General features: G+C 33.5%; 3 protein-coding genes across 14 annotated transcripts in view; 2 read left to right on the top strand and 1 right to left on the bottom strand.

Moving 5' to 3' along the window:
* Nucleotides 1-9,013, top strand: part of LOC122573008 (teneurin-m) — a 653,565-nt gene extending 644,552 nt beyond the window's left edge. For all 10 annotated transcript variants that reach the window (XM_043738833.1, XM_043738834.1, XM_043738832.1 and 7 more), the window contains 2 exons: nucleotides 144-897; nucleotides 1,597-9,013. In XM_043738833.1, the coding sequence (XP_043594768.1) occupies nucleotides 144-897; nucleotides 1,597-3,085 (2,243 nt within the window). In that variant the 3' untranslated portion in view covers nucleotides 3,086-9,013. The remainder of the gene's footprint in view (nucleotides 1-143; nucleotides 898-1,596) is intronic.
* A 191-nt stretch (nucleotides 9,014-9,204) lies between these two features.
* Nucleotides 9,205-13,827, bottom strand: LOC122573010 (RING finger protein 121). Of its 3 annotated transcripts, none has more exons than XR_006318629.1 (9): nucleotides 13,701-13,827; nucleotides 13,385-13,419; nucleotides 13,150-13,291; nucleotides 12,927-13,081; nucleotides 12,627-12,855; nucleotides 12,316-12,551; nucleotides 10,655-12,224; nucleotides 10,012-10,104; nucleotides 9,205-9,914 (listed from the first exon to the last, which is right to left on the bottom strand). XR_006318629.1 is itself a non-coding variant. In XM_043738845.1 (9 exons), the coding sequence occupies exons 1-8, from the start codon at nucleotides 13,725-13,727 to the stop codon at nucleotides 10,041-10,043; spliced, it is 1,005 nt and encodes a 334-aa protein (XP_043594780.1). In that variant the 5' UTR covers nucleotides 13,728-13,827; the 3' UTR covers nucleotides 9,205-9,914; nucleotides 10,012-10,040. The 3 variants fall into 3 exon arrangements, 2 of the variants coding, with proteins under 2 accessions (XP_043594780.1, XP_043594781.1); XM_043738845.1 differs by having other exon boundaries at nucleotides 12,108-12,224; XM_043738846.1 differs by lacking the exons at nucleotides 9,205-9,914; nucleotides 10,012-10,104 and having other exon boundaries at nucleotides 10,274-12,224.
* A 1,332-nt stretch (nucleotides 13,828-15,159) lies between these two features.
* LOC122573170 (protein kinase C and casein kinase substrate in neurons protein 1) overlaps nucleotides 15,160-25,449 on the top strand; it is a 58,960-nt gene continuing 48,670 nt past the window's right edge. The window contains exon 1 of the mRNA XM_043739212.1: nucleotides 15,160-15,402. The gene's annotated coding sequence lies outside the window, so the exon portion shown is untranslated. The remainder of the gene's footprint in view (nucleotides 15,403-25,449) is intronic.

Below are 25,449 nucleotides of genomic sequence, written 5' to 3'. Positions count from 1 at the left end.
TAATATTTAGTGGAATCATGTATATTATATCACTAATACTTTTAATCTATAAGAACTTACTACAGTATAGTCACCCACAAAATTCATCATCTATCTTCGTTAATGTTCCCTAAATTTATTAAATCTCAAATACCCTCATACAGGACTGTCTTCGATCCACTACACGTATCAAGAAACCACGAGCCTGGTCCATAGCATCGACATTAACGAACCCAATTTCGAGATGCGTATAGAGTACAAATATCACGCAGGAATCGTTAAAGATGAAAAGATCAAATTCGGTAGCAAGAGTGGCTTGGACAACGCACGCTATCGTTACCAATACGATGGCAATGCCAGGATATCCGGTATCGAAGTTGACATCAACGGCAAACAACTTCCACAATTACGTCTGAAATACAACCAAAACCTGGGAATATTGGAAGGCGTAGGAGATCTCAGAATATATAGAAATCTCTTTAACAGATCTGTAATGCAAGATAGTAGCAAACAATTCTTCACCGTCACTGATTATGACGAGCATGGTCGAGTTAAAACAGTTTTGATGAACATTAGATCATTGGATGTGTTTAGAATGGAACTCGAATATGATAACCGAAATCGTATAAAGATGAGGAAATTGTCTATTGGAAAAGATGCCATGGAGAAGAAAGAATGGACAAAGATGGAGAAGATAACTTATAACGCTGACGGACATGTTTTAGAAGTTGCTGATACTGAGAATAATTGGCAATATGCTTATGATGAAAATGGTAATGTGATTGGAGTTACAGAACATAATGAGAAGATCGCATTAGGTTATGATAGTGGAGATCGGGTTGTTCAATACGGTGACGTTGAGTTTAACTCTTACGATGGACGAGGATTCGTTGTTATTCGAGGAGAGCACAAGTATAGGTTCGTATAAAATTATATTATATTCATTTTTTAACATGTTCTATATTCAAGAAGAAATTTGAGATAAAGCTGGTTTGAAACATTTCATTACTTAAAAATATTTTTGTGCAGGTTATTAATCATTGTTATTTTCAAAAGTGATGATTTCCATGTTATAGACAAATATTTGAATAATAATTTTTTTCTATTATTTATTTTATGTCGAGATAAAAAATTCGCTTTAGGAGCAAAAATATAGCACACAAGGATCACTATTATCGAAATTTAAATTTCTATTTATTTAGAACTAAATTATTCTTAACCTTTAATGATTATAAAATAATCTACTGAAATTATAAAGCTAGAAAATTCTATATTTACGCGAGTCATTCGTGTACAATTAATCGTTTGTATTATAGCGGAAAGCCAGCTTTTTTATATCAAGACAAATTCAACCATGTGCAATAAAGGCTTCCAAAGTCAAAAAGAATGGGATCAACGAAAATAGCTCTCTTTTATAACGTAATTCCTATTATAGTTAGAGTCAATACTTTTATTTTTTTTAATTAAAACCACAACTACTCCTAAACTTGACTATTATATATAGAATTGACGATATAAGCGAAGTATACATTTTATCATACTGACGTGACCAGTGTTATTACTATTTTTTAAATAATTTAGCTAACTCTTACCTGACTTTAACTTTGTTTTACACAGATATAATTCACGCGGTCAACTGATCCACGCTTCCGAGCATAAGAAGTTCCAGATCTGGTACTTCTACGACGACCGTGGCCGATTGGTCGCCTGGAATGACGACCGCGAGAACATCACGCAGTTCTTCTATGCGAATCCAAAGACGCCGGATTTGATCACGCACATCCACTTCCCGAAGTCCTCGAAAACCTTCCGATTCCTCTACGACTCCCGCAATTTCCTCATGACAGTGGAGACATCAGAGCAAAGATTCTACGTTGCAACAGATCAAAATGGCTCTCCTCTAGCACTCTTTGATACCAATGGAAACCTGATAAAGGAGATGAGACGTACACCATTTGGAAAAATCATCAAGGACACCAATCCAGACTTCTACTTGCCCATAGACTTCCACGGTGGTCTCCTGGATCCAAACACTAAATTAGTTTACCTAAACAAGCGCTTGTACGACCCGACTGTTGGCCAGTGGATGACACCAGCGTGGGAACAAATGGCCAACGAACTCACCACTCCAACCGACATTTTCATCTATCGTTTCCGTAATAATGATCCAATTAATTTCAAACAGAATGTGGAATACATGACTGATCTGGCTAGTTGGCTGAAGCTATATGGCTACGATATTTCTGCAATGCTTGGTTCCGAGTACATGAAACAAATGGTGTACCAACCTAGCGCAACCATCACATCACCTCAATTAACTCCAGACTTTGGTGTCATGTCTGGTTTACAGTGCATTGTGAATCGCGTACATGAAAAGTTCTCAGATCTAGGTTTCGTCCCTAAGCCATTACTCAAGCTGGAACCAAAGACAAGGAACCTTCTTCCCAGAGTGGCTCATCGTCGCGCCGTCTTTGGAGAAGGTATCCTAGTTTCCCGTGTCGGTGGAAGATCACTTGTCAGTGTAGTAGACGGTGTGAACAGCGTAGTCCAGGATGTAGTGACATCCGTGTTCAACAACTCATACTTCTTACCTCTACACTTCAGTGTCCACGATCAAGACGTGTTCTACTTTGTGAAAGACAATGCACTGAAAATTCGTGATGACATGGAGGAACTTCGTCGTCTAGGTGGCATGTTCAACGTCTCAACTCATGAAACTACCGAACACGGTGCAGGTACCTGGAAAGAACTGAGATTACACAATCCAGACGCTGCTGTGGTGATCAAGTACGGAGCTGATCCCGAACAAGAGAGACACAGAATATTAAAACACGCTCATAAACGAGCAGTAGAAAGAGCTTGGGAGATAGAAAAGCAATTGGTTATGGCTGGTTTCCAAGGAAGAGGCGACTGGTCTAAAGAAGAAAAAGATGAACTAATTAGTCGAGGCACGGTTAGTGGCTACGAAGGTGTGGACATTCATAGTGTGCATAGATATCCACAATTAGCTGACGATCCTGGTAATGTAGCGTTCACGAGAGATACCAAAAGGAAACGAAGAAAGAGTGGAAACAGGCGTAACAGAATCCACAGGCATGACTCGTGATTCGAGGATGTGACGCGGGATCGTAACGCTATTTGGGACTTGATTCACGCGCCCACGTGAATCGCGCCGCCGGACAAAAAACGAAAGAATACTGAAGAGAGACAAGACTAACGTTCGTTCCATCGAGCCGATTATTATAAGGCTCGTCGTATACGTGCCGTCTATCCTCTAATCCTCCCCGATCGTTCTCTCTGTTCTCTTCTCACCGCACTCGTGGATCAAAATAGCGGACAAGGAAGCGAAGAAACGTGTCCTCTCGATCAGTGGCGCTGCTGTCTTTATTTCGTGTATAGCAAACCCCGCTCGGTGTGCCATAATAGCGTCGCTTGTGATTCAATCGTGTTCGTAATCGTTTCTTTTGTCGACAGCGCGATCGAAGATGTCCGTTCGAGTAAGTTTATTAACATACGTACACGCCAGAGGTGGAAATATCGTAATGTGGTGTTAAGATTCAGCTAGTCACTGAAAGAAAAGGAAAGAAGGGAAGCTTGTTACGTGGTGATTAGTTTGTAATCAAATGGGATGATACTTACTCTCGCGAGTATAAGTATAATTACGTGTTATAAGACTTTGAAGTTATGTGCATAAACTTAAGGTGCCGTCCGTGAAACGAAATTCAAGAGAAGACGAAGACGAAGAAAATAGAAAACGAGTGCGTGAAAGAGATAGGAGAGAAGTACTTTCATGCTCGTTCAGAGTGATCGATCGATCTGGAGCTTGGTGTATCGATGCAACAGGGTCTAATGAGACGTGCACGTCGGGGGCGTTTTCGTTCTCGTAGAAGGAATTATATTTATGCAAGACGACGATACTTTTTTCGCGACCTATAGATCAACATGCGAAGGAACGAAAGGGAAATGCAAAAGAAAAAATGAAAAAAAGGAAAGAAAATAGATACGTCGACACAATAAATATACAGCAGATATTTTTAACATGACGCAAATGATGTGCTAGTGCGAGGCGTGCGATTGTACATATAGCTACTCGATTAATCGTAATGTGTAGATAATATATATATAATATATATATATATACATAAAGAAACCGGTAAACTTAAGTGGAAACTGTCGATAATGCTTTTATATATGTATACATGTACACACACGTACACGTGTAATAAGCGTTCGTGTGTGTACCAAACACGCGACACACATACAAAATATATACATACAATATATACGAACAACACGCGAGACACCTACACCCATTATATGTAGGAGATGATACGTGAATTGATCGAGAAATGCGTTTTTCGAGAGGAGAAAAAGAAAAATGAATCGAGATTGGATTAACATAGACTCAGGTCTACGCGTATGTACTCTCGTTTGCCTGTTGAGAAAGAATGTCCACCTGGAAAAATCGAAAGAGAAAAAGAGATAAAACATGCTGCGTTTAATCTGTTTGAAAATTGAAACGGCCGATTACATTATATGTATATGGAAAACGAGAGTGAAAAAATAACGAAAAAACGTGTAAATAGATATGATAGGTATAAAGAAAAGTTTGCGTGTCGTACTAAAAGCTATACTAATCCGGCGTGGAATTCGTTACGTTGTATTTTATGCCTCGTGTCAGTACTTCGCGTGACGTGATGTAACGAGACGAGCAATAGACGAGCAAAGATGACGTGACGAGATACGTCAAGGTAATAATGTCCAGGTGGAATAATAATAATAATAGTAATAAAATAATATAATAACGATAATAATATAACGATAACGGTATAATAATAATAACGTAATAATGATAGTAATAACGGTATGATAATACTAATACTAATAATAGTAATAACTAATAAAAAAGGAAATAATATTAATACGATATAATATACTATTGTACGGAAATACCCCGCCTATCTTTCTACTAAAAATGAAAAATTATTTTTTGAATTGTGTCGTCAAAGATGTCCTATGTAACCGTGTGTCTGTGGGATCGTCCCGTGGAAATCAACCCTTGCGCCCCATCGAGATATATCGAAGAATCTCTTTGAAAAAAAAAAAATGCAACACCTCCTCTCTATTTAATAAGGGTATAAACTGAATTCATCGGTGTTTATCGGTATTGGGTAAATTAAAGAAAAGAAAAAAAGTAAAAAAAGTAAACGAGTAGTAAAAGTCAAGCTCTGTGGTTTCTGGAACGAGGTGAAATCTAAAAAGGGGAAGAGCAAGAGAAAGATGGTGAAGAAAGAAAGAAACTGACATAGAAAGTAAAGAACGTCAAAGGAACGAGAGAAATAAAACGATAACGCGATATAATACGTACATATAAAAGTAAACGTAAAAAAATAGAGGAATAGCGAGCCAACGTGCGAGCCACGTCGCTCAACCACGTTGTGTTCCAGGTAGTTGTACCGTGGACTTAAAGCAAAATAAAAAAAAAACACATACATAATCATAATTAACAAAGTAAACGTACACTAGACGAGTTAAACGAGGGATTTTAGTAAACGGTGTTAAGACTTGTGTGCTAGTGAACCTTTAAACAATAAATGAAAAAAAAAATTGATAAAAAGCCGCTGTACATATCCGTTGTGTATAGCCAGTGTGTCGCAAAACCCACGCAAGTATAGTAGATTCGCGTCCACGTTGTAAGAACGGTGCATTTTTGTACGAAGTAACGGAAAGTGATGGTCAAACGACGCGCGTGTCCTTATTTTTTCTTTTTTTTTTTTAATTCTTTTTCTTCTTTCTTTTTTCTGAGTCAACGATCAATCGTCGCGTCCAAAATTCGAACGTTTTCAATGATGGCTCACTTTCGTCCGTTTCGTTTCGTTTCTCGACAGTTCCATTTCCGATTCGTTCATCGAATTGCCTGCATTTTAGCGCAACTGGATGGATCGTTATCGCGACTTTTCTTTTTATAGCAGATGAGACGAGGCCCGGGGTGACACGAGGCATATCAGTCTGTGATCCACCATTTTTCGATATTCCCCCATACACGAACTTTATATCGTAACTTAATACGGATTTTACATTCGTTCCTACCTTTCGAAGTTTTTTAGCGTTGGGCCATAATCAGCCTCGGGCTCGACTCTTGCCATATATTTATAATTAGGTTGGTGCATATGAAATATTGTTCTTTTGAAGTTTGAATTTACCGCTGCAATATCATCCATTCAATTATGTCCTGTCGTTAATTGTCAACCACGTTAATACGTCGAGTACTGATGACCACATGTTGGCGTCACGGTGGGGTTGCTTCCGAAGACAGGTGACGCCACGTTAAGGTCGCGTATAAATATTTTTCGGTTCAATTACAATGGAAAGCCATGCATCTTCGACTCAGCACTGTTAAAAAAGGAGAAATTTATTATAAATCACGTGCGTTAGATATTAAGAAATTTTAGAATAAAAACACGAGACTTATATTTAGAGAAAGTCTCACGAAGATTTCTGGAAATTTTGCGTTTGGGGAATGTCAAAGACATTTCTTGTCCCACCTAAGCAATCTTTTAATGCGTAAATTACTTTACTCCGTTCCGTTATGACTGTTTGAATTCTGAAACTGATAATTCTTACGAATCTGGAATGATCAGACAATATAAATATCGAAAAAGTATATTGAATGATACGGAAATTATTTTAATGAAATGCACGATTAAAGTTTTCAATATGCACCAACCTAATAAATCGGTTCCATTTTAGTAAAATTTCTGCCTGATTTTTTATTTCTTTGCCATTTTCGACTCTCTCGAGAATATTATAGAACATTTAAAAGGGCGGTGCTTGTCTGATTTGTCCGTCAACTCGCCGTTACCTGCCATCCGCAATGTAATAGTGTTCTAGATACTCAGCATGCAAGACACATGTGGTATGTGTGAGCTCTAAGATGACAAAAGAGCCGATAGATACCACGCCAGGGAAAAAAGAAACACTTTTCTATGTGTACTCGTCTATACGCGAAACGATACTTAGGGAGAAAAGATGAAGCAAAAAACAACGGAAATATGAAGGTCCTGTGTACTCGAGTTAACTTTACGCTTAGCGCATGGTCACCTTCGAGCGATACAGCACCGTGAGAATTCTGCTTTCGAAATGCAAATACATAGCATGACATAAAAAGATACCGATATCAACAACTGTATAGGTTGTCCACTAATATATGGGAAATATTTTAGGAATTAACTCAATATGTAAAAGCAGAGGTACCTTGCCATTTGAGATATAATTACTTTTGCAATATTTCCTGATACTTTCCAAATTCGTTGAAACTCAATTTCACATTGGAATATCTCGATATTTCCAATAGATGTTCCATACGAAATGGATTAACATACATACGAAATTCGCTATATATTATAAACAAAGATTTATGCGAACTTTTTTCGCTACTTTTAGATACTGAATCAACTCTACAAATATTTTCCACGTTTTATTGGACACCCTTCGGAACACGTCTGAAATGAAAGATACTCGAAGTTTAAAATCAGCTTTCCAATTTAATTAAATCAATCACATCTATCATTCGTAATCTATACATGTGTATGGAACAATAGAGCTCGCAGGATTCTTGCGGAGGCTCGATCCCGTGGTAAGTTGCGGAATTAATTATTGTTATGCTCGACACGAATCTTCGCCGTCGACGGGAGACCGTCCGCTGTGTTTGGAGGGCGAACCGCGATTGGCACGCGACTAAAAGAAAGCAATACTTCGTAACTATCGTGTATATCTTTAAAAGAGGAAAAAAGGATATCTAATGCGTCTGATGAACGAAAGAGAGAGAGAGAGAGAGAGAGAGAAAGAGAGAGAGTGACAGAGTAAAAGAGCGTGCAAGAATGTGTGTCAGGTAAAAAAATGAGGAAAACGTTCACACGAACAAAGAATGAATGAGCAAAGAGTGAGCCAGAGCTATTATAGTAAATTAATATATAACATATGAGTTGTGTTAAACTATAGCCGAAGAAGAAAGTCGCGCGCGTTTTTTACTTTTCTTTCTTTACGTTCGAAGACGAACGAATTCTCGAAGAACCTCGCTGTGTAAGAGGAAACACATTTGTTTGTGATCGGTGTCTCGTTGTGTTTTTCCTGTTTTTCCAAGCGACACGTAAAAAACACGATCGATTTTTACGTGTCGCTGTGTCTTTTTGTACATATGCACATACAGAACTGCACGTCGTCGTCGATCGAAACTGCTCGATAACATTTTTCTATTTTCATCTTTATTTTTGTTAATCTTCGTATTGATTTCGTTGACATTGTCGATTACTGTGTGTGTGTTCCGTACGTACGACATATGTAGTATATGGTAATCGAAGTGGCGACGCTTTTTTGTATTGCTCATGAAAACAGAAGGATCGAGCGAATCGGACATACGCGACATCGATGTCAACGATTCATTTTATTTAGGGTATCCGCAAAGTATCGATATAACGATAGTTTCATACAGAATGAGCCACGCCATCATCCACGCGACAAAAGAAACAAAAAGACAAAAAAAGAAAACCAGTCACCTCGATAATTGCGCCCTTTATACTTTCGTATAGAGTACGGTTGATCTAAAAGCGATGTGAGAACAAAAAAGAGAAAAAGAAAAATTCGAACAATGATTCCTTCCTCATGATTCGTAATCGGCGAGCGCGGAACATGGATTGAGAAATAATTAGGAGGAAGGTTCCATGGGACGCTATTTTGCAGTTCGTCCGTTTTTCTCTCTGTAACTTTTTCGTTTTGTCCTTTCGTCTACGATTGTACATATATTAATTATTGCGATCATTATGTAAATATTCTTCGACAACACAAATGAAGAAGATGAATGAAAGAAAGAAAAAAAAAGAAAACACACACAACACACGCGCAGTCTGTCCGCGCGAGGTTTATTTTAAAGACTACATCATTATATAATGATTACCATGTAATGATATTTAATTGATAAGGTAACATATATTCTATACTCTTACACGCTAAGTACTCAATAAATATATCTATAAAATTTCCCCGTGTTTGTGATTGTCTGCCCTTTAACCCATCCCGAAGGTTCCCATCGTATTCGTGGCGTCTGAATCCAATCAAAAAGTTCTTTCTCACACCTCTGTCGTCCATTTTGTTTTCTAGAAAAATTCGGCTCCGTTTTTATACGTACATACATATGTAAATGTTCTCTTCGCACCTCTTGTCTCTCACCTGTCGTACAATTTCTTCCCCATGACAATAGCGAGAGGTTTTTAGATTTAAGTGTATAAATAAATATTTCTATATACATCATACATTATAAATGAAGAGTACAGGGGAAAGACAATGATAAGTTACATTTTCCATTTTTCGTAGGAAAGCAGTTTTTAACTTTCATATATACATTGTCAATCAATCCGATGTTACCAAAATTATCTTTCTATTTCGTTTTTACATCCTCTGCGTAATTTTCAACATATCCTCTGTCATAATGTTAAAATATCGAGGATATTAAAATATTCCTTGGTAATAATTTTTTAGTAAACTTTGACATAATATTAGCTGCATTTAAAAAACCATAATCTTTGATCCTAACAGGACCAAAAATGTAATATGAAAATATTACTTTTTAGTCATAAAACGACATCAAAATAAGAAAGTCAACAAAAATGTATTTTATCAGGTTCTCCTCCTGTGATCTTCAAATGTATCATCCGATGCTCTCGCTACAAGTCCGAAAATAGTACCTACGAATGCGTGATGTGATAAAAAGTTGTTTTTTGCTAAACGAGTAATGATGAGAGATTGATTAAAGACTTTTAGTAACATCATTGACAGAGTTCTCATTATTTATTTCTCTCTCTTTCGTACAAGCCCGTAAATTCGATTCTAAATGCGTATCCAACGAGATTTTTATCCTCCACTTTTACATCTCGTGTAACCTTTGCAACAATGAAGCCAAATTATAATAATATATAAGAAAAATACAGAAATTTTTTTCATTTACTCGATTTCTTGTGAGAAAATTAGAATACGTACGATGCATCCCGATGAGGAATTACAGTATTTTAACGTATATCGATCCCTAGTTTCGTCGTATTCACATTTCCGTTGTCTGTATCTTCCGGCAGTCTGGAAAAATTCGAAAACAAAAACGGGAGAAGAATTAAGAAAACGTTTTTAGCCAGATAAATGTTCTGTTTGATTAATCGCATGAAAGTAATTATAAATCGAGGAGAGATTGCAGATGGAATGGTAAAATATCTAACGCTTTAATGGTTGAAAAAGTAAATTCTAATTGTTAACAGTTCCTACCGAGATCGACTGTTTTATAATCTTTATTGATGAGAAATAAATTTTACATGAATTTCGTATGCTTTTTGTACATCATTTATTACGGAACAACGTTTCTTTATGTTTCGAATCTTACAATTTGTATAATTTTCTCCAAAATGTTTACAATAATCGCGCAATTACCTTATTTGTTTTATAAAAAGAAATCATGAAAAAAAGAATTGTGTACGTTTTAAACGGTATGAAAATCGAATCGCCATCGAATCGAATCGTTAAGTTTCATTTTGTACAGTATACGTACAATGTGTATAGTTTTTACTTTACAATGATACAATATTTTGTACAGTTTATATAAAATTTTGTATCATTCTATGACGATAATACGTACCAACTTCTCATAAAATTAAAATTTCTGTTGTAGTTGAGCAACCTGATTTATCATGGTAACAAGTTCGACAACCATAAAAAATTTTTGTTCCAAAGATTTATAAAAATTTCGATTTATAAATATATAGTATGCACAAGTCGTAGTTATGAATCTATTAAAATTAAAAAATGATTTATTCCATTTAGTCTATTTCACTACCTTTTCTTTTCTTTTATGCATGAAACATTCGACAATCAAATCACTTTATCAGTGGAAATAATAATTTACAGGATAAAAAATGCATATATGCGAAATAATACTTATAGAAATATCACAAATAATTTAATTCTACTGCTAGCCACGATTTTCTTTTTGCTTTAAGAAATATTATATTGGATATTTTTTAATAACCTACTTCTCTGAATCCAGAATATATTAAGTAAAATTTCCCTTCTTTGGCATAACGAAGCTTATTCGAATATAATTACCAAAGCAATTTTCTTATGAAATATCTTAATATTTTCTAGTATACGTAACAACTTTATAAGCTTAAAATTTACAAAATAATGTTGTTACTGTCAAAAGATTTCATTAATATGCAGAATATAGTTAGTGCACATCTTTAGAAAGAATTATTTGAATTACGTGTACCGCATGAAACACAATTTGATTGTGTAAAATGAAAACTTAGATTGACTAGCTTGAATAAGGAAGTGGAATGATAAAAGAAATGATAAGGTAAATTCTTATCATTCTCACATCAATTCAGAATATTTCTACACGTATTATACAATAAAATATTTCAAGATTATCCGAATTGAACTTCTTCCAAGGTAAAGGATCCACACGCTATATCTAATTTTTCATACTGTATATTTCAATTCTAAAGTACAAAATGAGAGTAGGATCTTCTCTATTGTCAGCATCTCTTTCTTATTATAGAAAATATTAGATTATTTGTTACGTTTCCGCTATATTAAAGTTAATTCGGATAACCATGGTTCATATGCATTTCACATATTTAAATTAAAATACATTATTTAGTAATTGCCACACATTTGTTAAATAAGAATTTGAAAATGTTCATATACATTGCAAAAAAGGATGTTCTATGGAAGAACTATTATTTAGTGCTACATAAATGGTGCGTAAATTTGTCAGTATAGAAGAGATAGCATTTTATAATGTTATATCATCTACAGTGGCAAACATCCTAACCATATAAAATAAGTTATTTATAACGCTGCAACCTGAATGCAATATTGGTATTGAAATTGGATTAAAATTTTAATCACAAGTTGGACTGGAATTATATCCTTTTAATAGAATTCGTTGTTATAAATAACAAATATAATAGCAACCATTTGTAGAAAAATACAAACAGATACTTGTTTACAAGAATAAATCATTACTTTCACAGAAACTTAACGGTTTTCAAAGTGCAATTTAATTATCCTATTACAATACTACTTACTCGAGGCCTAGGCCCCAATTGATACCTTGAACGAGAAACAAAATTAATGGTTGCCAAGCAACTAACCACCTGATCCAGTCTAGTAGTTGACCATACAAAACATGAGGTCGTTCCCATCTTTGCACATTATTAAGGCACATACACATATATGTATATATATGTATTCACGAAAATAAATTATAAATTATTAATTACATCAAAAGGATACGGATTGTAAAACATTTTCTTGAGATCAACTTTTTCTTTACAATATGGACATGTTTGTTTTTTTCCTACAATGCACCATCCTCTGATACAAAATTCGTGAAACACGTGTTCACAACTAAGTTTGTATGTGTTTTCAATAACACCAGGTTCATTTTCTGACACTAAAAGTCTATTTCCACATACTGCACACACACCAGGTTCTAAAGTTCTTGTTGGCATATGGCCTGGTACATAATACTGCAAATTATTTAATATATTCCACTTTTTATTTGACACACAGTCCTCATCTGTATCCGATTACTGTGTACATACCCCGATATGTGATGCCATTTTATCTGCACATATTTCTGCAACATCTCTTCCTAATACTCCAAAATAAAGACCATAAAATAACAAAAGTAAACCACAATCCATCCATATTTGTGGCTTAACCTCAAATACAAGATGTAAACCAAAAAATGTGGCTAACATTATAACATAACTTATTATGCCCAACATATAACTTAATTTATAAATAAAAAGAAACCATTTATACACCAATCTATAAAAAAAGTTGAATGAATTACTAAGTTCAGAGTAATACATAAATTACAATTAAAAAAACATACATACCTTGGTGTTGTACCTGCTATAGGTTTTTGAACAGCCTTCCTTACCACTAATCCTGTTATGCAAGACGTTACTAACCAGAGAAATATAAATCTCCACCAATGATTTTTTAAACTTAATCCAAATGGAATTATCCACATAGCAATTAAAGTAACAAACTGAAAAAATATATAAATGCATCAAACTAAAACTTATGTGATTTTAGGGCATACAAATTTTCATTTACCTGATATGACTTATAGTGTATTTTCTTCCATTCAACTAATATAATTTGTGCTACTAACAAAGTTCCAAATAAAATAAGCAGCATTTCTACATGCATTTCTTCATGCCCTTTATGTTGTTCGTGCATTTTTACATGTTGCACCCTGAAACGTCAAGTTAAATTTATACATTCATAATATATTTCCTTCAATATACAATATCAGTTAGATTGTATAATAATGAGTATTGATATTTACATCCATTTCTCTTCTACTGTCATCTCATCTTCACTCTGTAAAATATACATATATTTAATTACAAAATAGTATAAATATAAAAGGCATATTAAATACAATTCATTGTTTTTCAATAAAAATTATAAAAATCGAATAATAATAAAACTGAATATATAAATAATTGCGAAGACAGCATGATGTTTATTGATGCATAATGATTTATGCTTTTTTTAACATAAATATTGTCCTTGGAGGTTATATTTGCGTAAGCATGACTTACGTGTACATTCTTATTATACATAATATCAATATACTTGTATTTAAGATGATACTGTACCTTATTTGGGATTACGTGTGAATGCATAGTTAAGGTTATATTACGCTACCACTTATAAAGTAGGTCTTAATAAATTGACATAATACAACAATAGCAAAAACTCTTTGGAGACATTGTAAAGTACTGTTCACAATGATGCAAATCTGACATGTTGATAAGCAGTAACGACGAACTTCATTTGATTTATATACATAAATAAAAACAGGTAAGAAAACAATAATTTGTTTCTTATAATATATTATCACTATATTGTCGAATAAAATATCTAAAATGTAAATAATTTATTTGGACAATTAATCATATTAAATATTATTTCAGGTATATTTTCGATTTTTCGCGCTGAAATCCTTTCTCCAACCATATTGATGACGATACAATTATTGAACCTGCTATTGGAAACATATTATTCAAGTTGTGAAAAACATAATTGATAAATGCGATAATATAGCAAAGACAAAGATTATAAAAATATCAATTTAAGAAGAGTGAATAATCTACAGCAATTACTTTGTTAAAATTCCTGTAAAAGAGTAATAAATATCAATAATATCTATGTTACTTCAAATATATTCTTAATTATATGCTGTGATGATTAGCTTTCTTTGTAAAATTCTGTGAATTTTAAAAAAATATGATTTTTTATTTAATTCTTTTGTAGAATACATTTTTAAAGAATAAAAACTGTTGTGACGTTGATTTCAGTTTTTAAAACGCTTATGTAACACTTTTATTTTGGATAGTTGCTATAAAGAACGTGTTTACATTACTATTCCTATTCTAAATTATGTTTTTTTGTTTTATATCCGCTCTACAATTTTATAATAACTGAAATTCTATGTATTTTTTATTATTCATCTCTTATGGTACAGCTGCTTGTTGATAACGAATTACAATATGCTTAAATTTTCAACTAGAAGGATATATTTTGTAAAGAATCCTGTCTTTTACAGATTCACATAATATTTTATAAGAAACGCAAATTTATATTAACATACTTTTTATTATTGTATATTTTTGCATAACCTAAAATTCGCTTATAACATACAATAATATCGACAATTATAATATGTTTATACTTCGAACTTCGAAATTATATTTTACAAAGAATTATACGTTTTACACAGTATTAAATAGGACAATCAGATTTGTGCCAATACTTCTGCTCATCATTGTATACTCCTGTGTAAAATACAAATTCACATAAAATTTGCTTACAATATACAATAATATCAACAATCAATATATTTTACCATTTTACAGAAATTTATTACGTGTCATAAGAAATATTAAGTTTAAATTGCACGCGCAATTCCCATTCGTCATACACTTTTGCCCAAATGTGAATCGGTTCAGAGGCTCACCAATTAGCGACGCTCGTGTGAGTTCGTAAGTATTCGAGTGATCACGGATTTAAACCACGCCCATCGCTGCTGGCCAGAGAGGGAAGCTGGTAATTCACTCTGCGAAGGAGCAATATGAGCGTTTGTTTCTTGAGAATACGCGCGACGTGACGAAATTCCACAGTCGTAAAATCGCGTGTCGGAAGTGTCATCGGATCGCGCGTCGTTCGCGGATTCAGTGAGTGATTCAGTGTCGTGATTGGTTTCGTTCCGTCCACGGGGATACGGTTTTTGGTTAGTTTTCCAAGGCCCGAAAGGATATCGCCGCTCGTCGGTTCATTTGCCTCGAGGAATTGCCTTCGGTGAGTAAGAACACGGCACGTATTTAGAATGTGCGCGTGTTTCGTTAAGGTTTTTTCTGTCTGTCAAATCGTCGCACATATTGCCGACAGATTGTGCGTGCATGTCGTCAATGAACTCACATGTCGCTTCTTGTACATGATTAAGGTTACGTATATGTGTGTATGTATCCATGCAATTCTCTATAATTTGATCAAAAATTTGCAAAATAAGTTCTGCCGAATTGCCCATCCCTTCCTGAACAATCCTCTTCCGGGATAAAACATCAAACGCTGAAATAAAATGCATTCTTTCTTCTATGTAATTTCATATGTATATACATACCATGCGGTTTATCTATACGTGGTAGAATTTTTGTAGTTTACTTGCTTTAACAGGTAGTTTCTTCTATGTATGTTGGAGAAGTGTTGTCAGTACGTAATACTTTGGTAAACAAGCGGAGATGAATTAGGTCGATAATTTTACCTTCAGTTTCCACCTGAGTGCTAGATCAAATATCGAATCATAAATCACATTTATCTGTTGCTACGTATTTAGAATTTTTCACTAGGAAATGTATACAGTATACAACCTATATGTCTTATCATTCGTCATTCTTATGTCAAATATTGACTTCAATCGGTCTCCTAACCTGACATATAGTGATTTAATTAACGTTAGGTTAGGTTATAAATATAATTCTAGAAAAATAACTATTTGAAAAAAATATTTAGTAATAATTCTGAAAATTTCTGAAAATTTATGTTTCTGGAAATCTTCGTGACACTTTTTTCAAATTTAAATTCACATAAGAAAGTCACATGAATATTTTGATTATGTTGCTTTAATCAAGTTTCGTATTTTTATCACAAATTTTTTCAACGTTCAGTACACATGTTTTTGTTATAAATCTTTTCTTCCTTAATGTGGTTTATAATTAACGACAAGACAAAATTGAATGGATGGTATTGGCGCGCTAAATTCGAACTTCAAAGAAACATTTCATACGCACAAACCTAACACAATACATAATTCTTACCCTGTTACATAAAAATATTCAATGATAATTCTGATAATTGGCAAATAGAAGAAATTTATTTGAACTTTATTTGAATTAGCGTGACATTTAATATAGTTCGTTTCGAAGAAATGGTATTGAATGTAAGTTACGTAGTGTCTATTTTACGCTGAATCAGTCAAAGAACTCGAAAGGAGCAAAATCCTCGTAGCTGCGCTGTTTGAATGTTGTATAAATTGGCGGCTATCCAAGTTTCCGTACTCTCACCACGTTCTCGGTCTCGGGGTCCACGCTATCACATTCCTTGCTAGTATATGTACGTGCTGTCTTTCCGCATGATTTTGTGCAAACTACTTTTATCGATTGATACATAATGTAATAATACTGCAGTGTTATTTGTAGATACAATACGAATGGCCTTAGGTTAGGTTAAGCATTGAGCAGCTTTTCTGAAACAGTTTGTATTTAAGAATGGAATTACAAATTTTACTTAATTATGCTAATAACATAGACGGATATAGAATGTTAATCAAGTAAATTACATTTGCCTCAGTTTCAAAATACAATCGTTGATGTGATCGCAATGTTATATCATTTCTTCATTGATCGAATTAGTCGGCCTAGCAATGACCGTTTTTCATAATAGCATGATACCTTACAAGATGCATTCATTTTTAAAGTTCAACGATTATCTTTACAGTTGAGTATACATGATTACTTCGCACCTAATATACAAATAAATTCAATAATAATAAATAAATGTTTAATTCAGTCTTAATACGATTTAAAATCAATAGTAATGAATAGATCATAAAATCTGTAAAGGGATGACAATTTTTATTTTAAATATAAAATTAATTACTCTTCTTGAATGAAAATACATTTAATATCGCAAGGTTAGAGTATCTAGAGATTAGAAATTTGAAAGCAATGTTTATCGCGAACATGAAAGTGAATATCACGTGAGAGAAGCAGTCGCCGTGGTTTATTCACGGTAGTAATAGTAATCCTGGAAATAAGTCAGAGACGCGTAGATGTATCGTCGTAAATCACGGCACTACTTACTATCAAAAGATAGGACGCATTAATTATTCACGGAACTACGTTTGATACTACGTTAAATAACTACGTATTTTAAAAATATTAAAGTCGTAGAAATGTGATTTTATCTAAATTATAATTATTTTTCAACTATTTTTGTTAATTTCATATATGCAATCATTATTAAAAAAAAAAAAAAATAGTACTGCTTTTCAAAATATACGTATTATTCAAAATTATTAAGAATTTAGAATAACGAATAAATGTTTGGAAATGTTTGGAGTCGATGTGTCCCGAACTTTTTCCATCTCATTTACCTGTTCCTCGCGTAACTTAGAAAGCCCACCTGTTGAAATCGACCTTCTCTCCGTAGCTAACTATAAAAGCCATAAAAAGTGAAAATCTAACGTGTAGAGCTTATTGGATTCTTGCATGCTTCTTTAAACAGAAATCAAATAATATCAAAAACGCGCAACGTGAAAGTCTCATACGAACTTCTAAAGTATTTCACGCGCTTCATAAGCTTTCTTTTACTTTCTTTACATATTTAGAATTCTCTCTCATCATATACGAAATTATACTTGCAAAGAAGTGCGATTCTGAATATAAAATTTAATAAAAAGAACTGCAGATAACGGGATCTAACGATTTAATGAAAAGTTACAAGAAAAGTAAAATAAATTTTAATGTAGAAGCTCATAAAAAAAATTTAGATAAAATATTCAAGGAGAAGTTACAGGCTGAAAATCTTTAAACGATGACTCAGACAGAAAGTTATTTACAAGATAACAATTTTATCAGTTTGCGTCGCATGAAAGCGAAGAAAATACTTCAACTACTAAAACGATTAAACTCACGTACATATAAATTCATGTGTTTTCTCTGATCTTATCGTATTTCTGCATATATGTATATACATATACATATATATGTAGATTGTTATAAAACATTTCTATGTGCAAAATATTATTTATACGACGATTTCAATAAAATTTATCAATAATATTTCAATAATATTCGTTGCTATTGGCGCAAATATTGTTTCCACTCGAATAATTTCAACTTCGTATTTTATAAAAATCAATATTAAGTAGAAGCAGAAACTTCTGAACGAAAATTGATATTTTGATATTCCCATAATCCATTGTTTCTTTATTCGATACTCTGATAATTGTGATTTTACTGTACTCCGAAATCTAAAAAAGGACAAAGAAACAATGAGAACAGCTTTAAACCAAATTTGATTCTTCGTTCGCATGACACAAATTTCGGAACACCTTGTACACGATCGGATCACGTAACTCGCATTAACCGTACGAAAGGACGTTACGTGAGTAATGTTGAGCACGACCGCGAATAGAACGTCCGATGGCATGCGAAGTCTTTAATGTTAGCGTCACCCCTAATTCCACTAGAATTCCATCTTTTAGCATCGACCGCGCCGCCATCATTTACCCAAGGGAAAAGTTACAAACAGCACAGCAATTACGCACTATATAACAAAATCTTTCTCTTCTTCTTCTTTTTCTCATAGAGTGCACAGTTCTCTTTCGTAAGCGGGGAAAGATCGTTGTCGATGTTGGAAAGTGAAAAGCGGACCCACTGTTACGATCAAATTTTAACTCGCCAGGGACTCGATCGCACGCTGTCCCGCATACAATCATGCGGGACATGTGATCATCTCGTGATGAGATTATTAAGCGCTGCTATTGAGGAAATTGTTGTAGAGAAAGATAAATAAATAAATACGGAAGAAACTTCTTACTAATAGAGAATTTCTAAGAAACTTAATATTTACGATTACAGCAATCGTTAAAGATTTAGTAGTTTAGGAAAGGAATATCGAATAGAATTTAAAGCTATGGCAAATGTATTCGTGGCACTAGTACATTGCACAAACTCGTACAATGAAGTAATAATTCGAAGAATGCGGAACATTTATGCGATTAGCACCTATGAAGTCATTAAATGTCAACCACCGGTCGCTATTATTATTGGCTACTTTCTATTCAAAACTCCACGTTATCCGAATCATTCAGCTTCCAGAGTTCTCTGTTCATCGAGAGAAACGAAATTACTCTCGTTCTCGATCGACCGCCAGTTATTTAATTTTATCTGTGACCATATGAAAAGTGTTTGTCACTGTGCAATAAAACGGCGCAGATTTATTGCACACGGTATTTCCTTCCCCATATATGGCGCATTCATGTGTGTGTCCTATGACGAAGAAAACAGAATTCTTCGTTTTTTGTTTTTACAAGAAAGATTTTTGCGGTGTACTAATTTCAAGAGAAGAAATGAAGATTTCTTTGTATTGTTGATTTATCATACTAATTCCACTCTAAATTAAAACTTTTTGTTTCTTTTTGATACATTAAATTTTATTCATTCATGACAAAATACGCAAATTAATTAACAAGCATTAAATTTGAAATTACTAACATCACATTGACTTCAGGTGGAGTGAAATGAAACGAAAATTTTTTCTCTTCAATCAAATGTATGGAACACACATGCACTATTTGAATTCTACTGATAAAACTTAGAATTTACTGGACCATTTGCTAGCTAGAGCCTAAACTTCAGTTTCTATAGTCCGTGCAGTTACTTAGCTTGGAATACTCGCTGGCCTACAGTTACAGTTTCCATCAATGCAAAAGTTTTCCACTGCTTTCTGTCGTAACTGCTTTTCCTAGTTTCTCATTTTAAGGATCACTGATTCCTTCAATGGCCAAATATATACATGCACATGTGTTTGCACATGTTTGTCAAACATTACATGTGCATTCAAAATTGTCGTGGCTTTTCATATGTACATAAATTCCGATAGGACTTTAAATATTCTATCAGAATACGTAAGGAAGAATTCATAGTAAGCGTACATCGGAATTGTGGAATTCATTTTCATAAGCAAATTTGACATTTCGATTGGAACGTCTGTTAAAATCGATCGAGTGTGATTAATGGTACTGGATATAGGAAGTACAGTGTTCACGGAGAGAACAGTCAAGAACTAGGTCGGTCTTTCTAAACCTGTAATTTTCATTACTAATTTATCGAATAAATTATTTAAGATCACTTATTTTTCATTGATTTTCACAGCTATACTTTCTATATAACATTCGATTTATTTAAAACAAATCGATTTCCTTCGAAAATTATTACTTCAATTTTTCAAATTTATACGATTGTTTTTCCCGTTTATTGTACTTCCATTGTAAAATATTATGTCTCTCTCTTTCATTCTGAATTCTTTTCATATAGCTTTCGTTTTGATTTCTTTCATTTAAATTCTATACTTGATACTTCAGTAGTTACAGTGTTAAACATTTCCTGACAAATAATATTGATTTAATTGTATAAATATTGCCTGTCACATGCATCGAATCTTATTTATCCGTATTACTGATGGCCGTTATTATTACCACATACCAGTACAGTAAATCATGAATTGCGTGATGATTAAGTCACGAAGGGCGAAAGTTCCTAGTCGAATGATGTTTTACCCGCATAACATAACGTGATAGGAATACAAGAAACAGAAGTGATCTTGGACTTTCGTGCGACACCGTAAAGTGGTTCCAGTCAGATCGATGCAACGAAACCATAAATCTGTGGAAACGATGACACGTCTTTCTAAAGACGGTACGTGCATACCGAGGAACGAAAGTAGGTTATCCGAATGAAAACGGTGTATAGCCGTGGCTGTTCGATTTTCTCTTGCAGTTCTTCCTGTGCTAATCCATTGCACTCTCTCGAAAACGAGCGGCCTATCGAAACCGCCATCGATGTGTAAAATTGTAGCTCTTCCGTATGAGCTCCTAGTTATTCGAACCAGTAATTGCAGGATCATTTTCATAGGTTCTGAGAAAGCGTGATATCCTCTTGCTTATTTATTGTCTTAATAAAGGCTTGACTTTTTTCGCGTGACTCCTCTTTTACGTACTATATCACGAATGATCGATGTTGAAGTATCTGTTACACGTGGCTGAATTATCAAATAGTTTACATAAAAGACACCAACCTCTGCTGCAAAAACTAACCGTTTCAATGTATAAAAGGAGGTCATAGAATCTTGATGATTTCATTATTGACGATCTAGCAAAAATATGCGTAATAATTAAGAGAGAAATTTTTTAAAAGTTTGATTTTAACATATTAATAATTTAACGTATAGCTTTTAATAAGAAGATGTAATTTAACAAAATTGTAATTGTTGATAATATATCGATAATATAATAGTTACTTTCCAAATAGTACAAAATATTTTTTAATAATCTATTTGCGAAGTTTGATTTTAACATATTAATAATTTAACGTATAGCTTTTAATAAGAAGATGTAATTTAACAAAATTGTAATTGTTGATAATGTATCGATAATATAATAATTACTTTGCAAATAGTACAAAATATTTTTTAATAATCTACCTGCGAATATTAGAGATACGAAATGTACTAAATGAAAAATTCACCACAGCTCATCCGTGATGCTCACATGGTATAGAATGTGTTAATAACAGATCGCAAGAATAAGAGCATCGTAAAATTGTGCCAAGAGAATCGATCGAAACGCAACCGTTTATTTACGGGCTTGCTTTCTGCATAGAAATTGCGATGCACGAAACAAGCCTCGAGTAGAAAGGCAAACGAACGCCAGCCTATATTAGAAGTCACGCGTGAACACCCGTCAATCAAATGCAGCATTAATCTTTTCGCTTAGTAATTAATTATTTTCACGTTGATACGTGAATGAAATTAACGGATCATTTATAAGAATTATCTCGATCTGAGAATTTTGCAGAATATTGAAAACTTTATAACACGGTAATTTAGACTGAATTCATTTTATTATAATTTTCGATTTGTTTCTTTCTGTTTTTACCATTTGGAGCTGCTGATTCATTGACAATTTCCCTTAAAATTGGACAATGAGTCCAGAAATACGATAAACCCTTCCATCTTCCTTTCTATATAATTTCTACAATCTCATTTATAGTTAATCACTTCATCGCTTCAAAATTTCATCCACTTGTCCTCTAGTATCTAATTAATCTTCTAGTATCGATCTAGTATCGAATTAATTGGTCTACTCTGTATATATCATAAGCGAAATGTCAATTTAGTAGTTGTATCAATATGTAACACGCTAATTACACAGATATATATGTCGGAGATGTAGGGACATCGAGCATTTCTTTTTGAATACTTGGGCTCGAGGTGACGCAACTGGTCGCTGAACGTAGCCACGGTCACGGGATGAACGTTTTGATCTGACAGAAGAAGTACCGATATTGAGGGACACGCTGTATTAACGGACAAGCCCCGGTCAGAAGCGATGCCGGCTCTATGCAGGACTGCCTAGCAACGGCGCCTGGAATTTTGTTGATATTCCTAATCAATATGTAATCGACAAATGAGATCCAGGCAGTCTTTTATTGTGATCTCCTTGGAGAGTTTACGGATATCGGAGAGTCAGTCAAAAGTTACGGAGCGACATAGCTAACGTTATTAGCGATACAGAGAAAATATAAACTATTGTACAAAGAGTTTCCCGTTGACCGTGGATTCGTTTGAACCCAAGAATATTGTTAAAAGCTTGAGTTAAACAATGGTAAATCCAAATGAAGAATTGATACGCGCCCAAAATTCTAATGATGATTCGACACAAAATTCTAATAATAATTCGACATATAATTACGTTGCACCCTCGATCAAGATATATTTTATGTATTCTTTTGCGGTTAATTAAACGAATGATTTAATTGATGCAAGAGCAGGGACCTTAATAGGATTTAAGCAGTCGAAAATCGTCGATGTCGTAATAGCCACTTCTCGAAGATACTTAAGCAGAGTTCGCCAGAAAATGTTCTGCCTCATCAGCGACATCGCGTGCATGATTTAATATTGATGAGGAAGTGGATGCTGTATCTTCGTATTTCGCTTCCACATTTTCATTTTCATTCGCTATTATTTCCTTCCAATTCGATTCTTCTGATCTTCGCTGTTCGTATCGTATTTATATTACGACTAATTATAGCTGTACAAATTGCACAGTTGCATATTGCAATAAAACATAAAAAAATACGAAATGTTTTATTTAACTTAGATTCGTTAATATCGTACGAGGATATTGTTTCTGTTTTTCTTCTTACGTTGTATAGGATAATTTTTACTTTAATTTCAGTTTCTTTTTCGTTGCTCTAGTGTCAATGTCGATACAAAATGAAGATATACGAATAATTTAACATTTAGTTTCAATGTTTAATTCAAGCAACAAATAATGTTTTCGCTCAAGTATCACTTATATCAATTTTCTCGTTTTTCTCGTTCATCGCTATTAATTGCTGTAATAGTAATAATATCTTATACCGTTTACGTTATACAAATTATGATACAAATAATCCCGTATACAAATGATGATAGCGAATAATCGATGCCACGATTATTTTGAAGAAACTTCCTTTCAAACTTGATATTTCAAAATTTTTAATTTGTCGAATTCAAAGGCCAACGTATCATACATAATTTGACAGACAAGAAATTATTCATTCACGTTTGCCTATTCATCGCGGATAATGGGAATTCTGTCACTTATCCTTGAATCAAATACTCGTTAATGTATTTTAGGTTTAATTGAAGACAAAACCTTGGATTGCATAGATTAAGGTAATATTACGCACAGAAATGAGAAAGAAACAAAAAATTAAGTAACACATTATGAAGACATGAATATTTATTTGTTACTTCTATGAAATTCTTCATCTTTGAATTCCACTCACAAACTTAATGAAATTTTATCCGACTTTTGAGGACAAGCGTAAACAGTGAAACATGAAATCCAAGGAAAGGAAGAACTACTTAGAAGATACACGCATCAGTGATTTTCTTCTGGAAATCACATTTGTTAATGCATCATAAATATCTCGATTATTTCCATAATACCGTACCTGGATGATAAAGGAGAAATTAGTGGAATTTAATAATGTTATATATATCGATAATTGTGCTCGAAGCTTGAAGTTTCCTCAGCAAAATGTAGGAAATTAATAGAACATTGTAGAAACCAGTGGCTGGAAACAGAATTCCATATAAAATTCTACTTATTAAGTGGCGAGCATGTTTCTTGAGAAAATATGTTAGAGTGAAAAATTTCTTAAAAAATAATATTAATACAGTTTACTGCATAATATATTATATTAACGTTAATACATGTGCACTTGAATGCATGTATTATAGAATTAGAATGAAACGAGTATTGACTACAGTATTTCAATAAAATATATTACACCTGACACGATATAGCGTCACGCGATTGTAAATACATCAGCTGATTTAAGATCGTCGAGTCATAAATATTTCATGTGCCAATTTCTTAAACATGATCTTCCAGAGAAAAGGTCAGAGTATAACAAATTCAACGCGAGTACCACTTTTCTTTAATTCAATATTCTCACGTAACTATTTTTACCAAAATACTTACTTATTATACGAAATATGCTAACAGTCCATTTTAATTGTATTATTCCTTCAAGTGTTAAGTTCTTCTGAATCCTGAATGAAAGTAGATCATTAAACGATGAACGTATAACTCGTAATTTATCAACTCATTCATATTGTTAGTTACTATTCATTAATAGAATAGATTGTTGAACAAAAGACTTTGATTTTATGTCTGACAAAATATTACTTATTCTACTTATTCGTTTGTTCTTTATTTCTGGGCGCATTTGCACTATAATTTACTAACTAATAATATTAACGATCAACGAAGCGATAACAAATTTGTAGCTGTACATATTTATCTCAAAATTTTTCATTCGTATCCTGCTATCCAACTTGCATAAAAAAATCACATCAATCTTGTTACATATACATAATTATCAAATAATAAGTTGCAATTAAATTACTGCAATTACTGCAAAGTAAAACGGTAAAAAGAGAATCATACACTTACCACCAGTATTATACATTCAATTTCTCTTTCCATATTAATTAATCGGCACATTTTTA

Source organism: Bombus pyrosoma, linkage group LG11 (genome assembly GCF_014825855.1).
Source record: "Bombus pyrosoma isolate SC7728 linkage group LG11, ASM1482585v1, whole genome shotgun sequence".
In the NCBI taxonomy this organism is placed as follows: Eukaryota; Metazoa; Arthropoda; class Insecta; order Hymenoptera; family Apidae; genus Bombus; species Bombus pyrosoma.
This window is presented reverse-complemented; position numbering and strand designations above follow the sequence as displayed.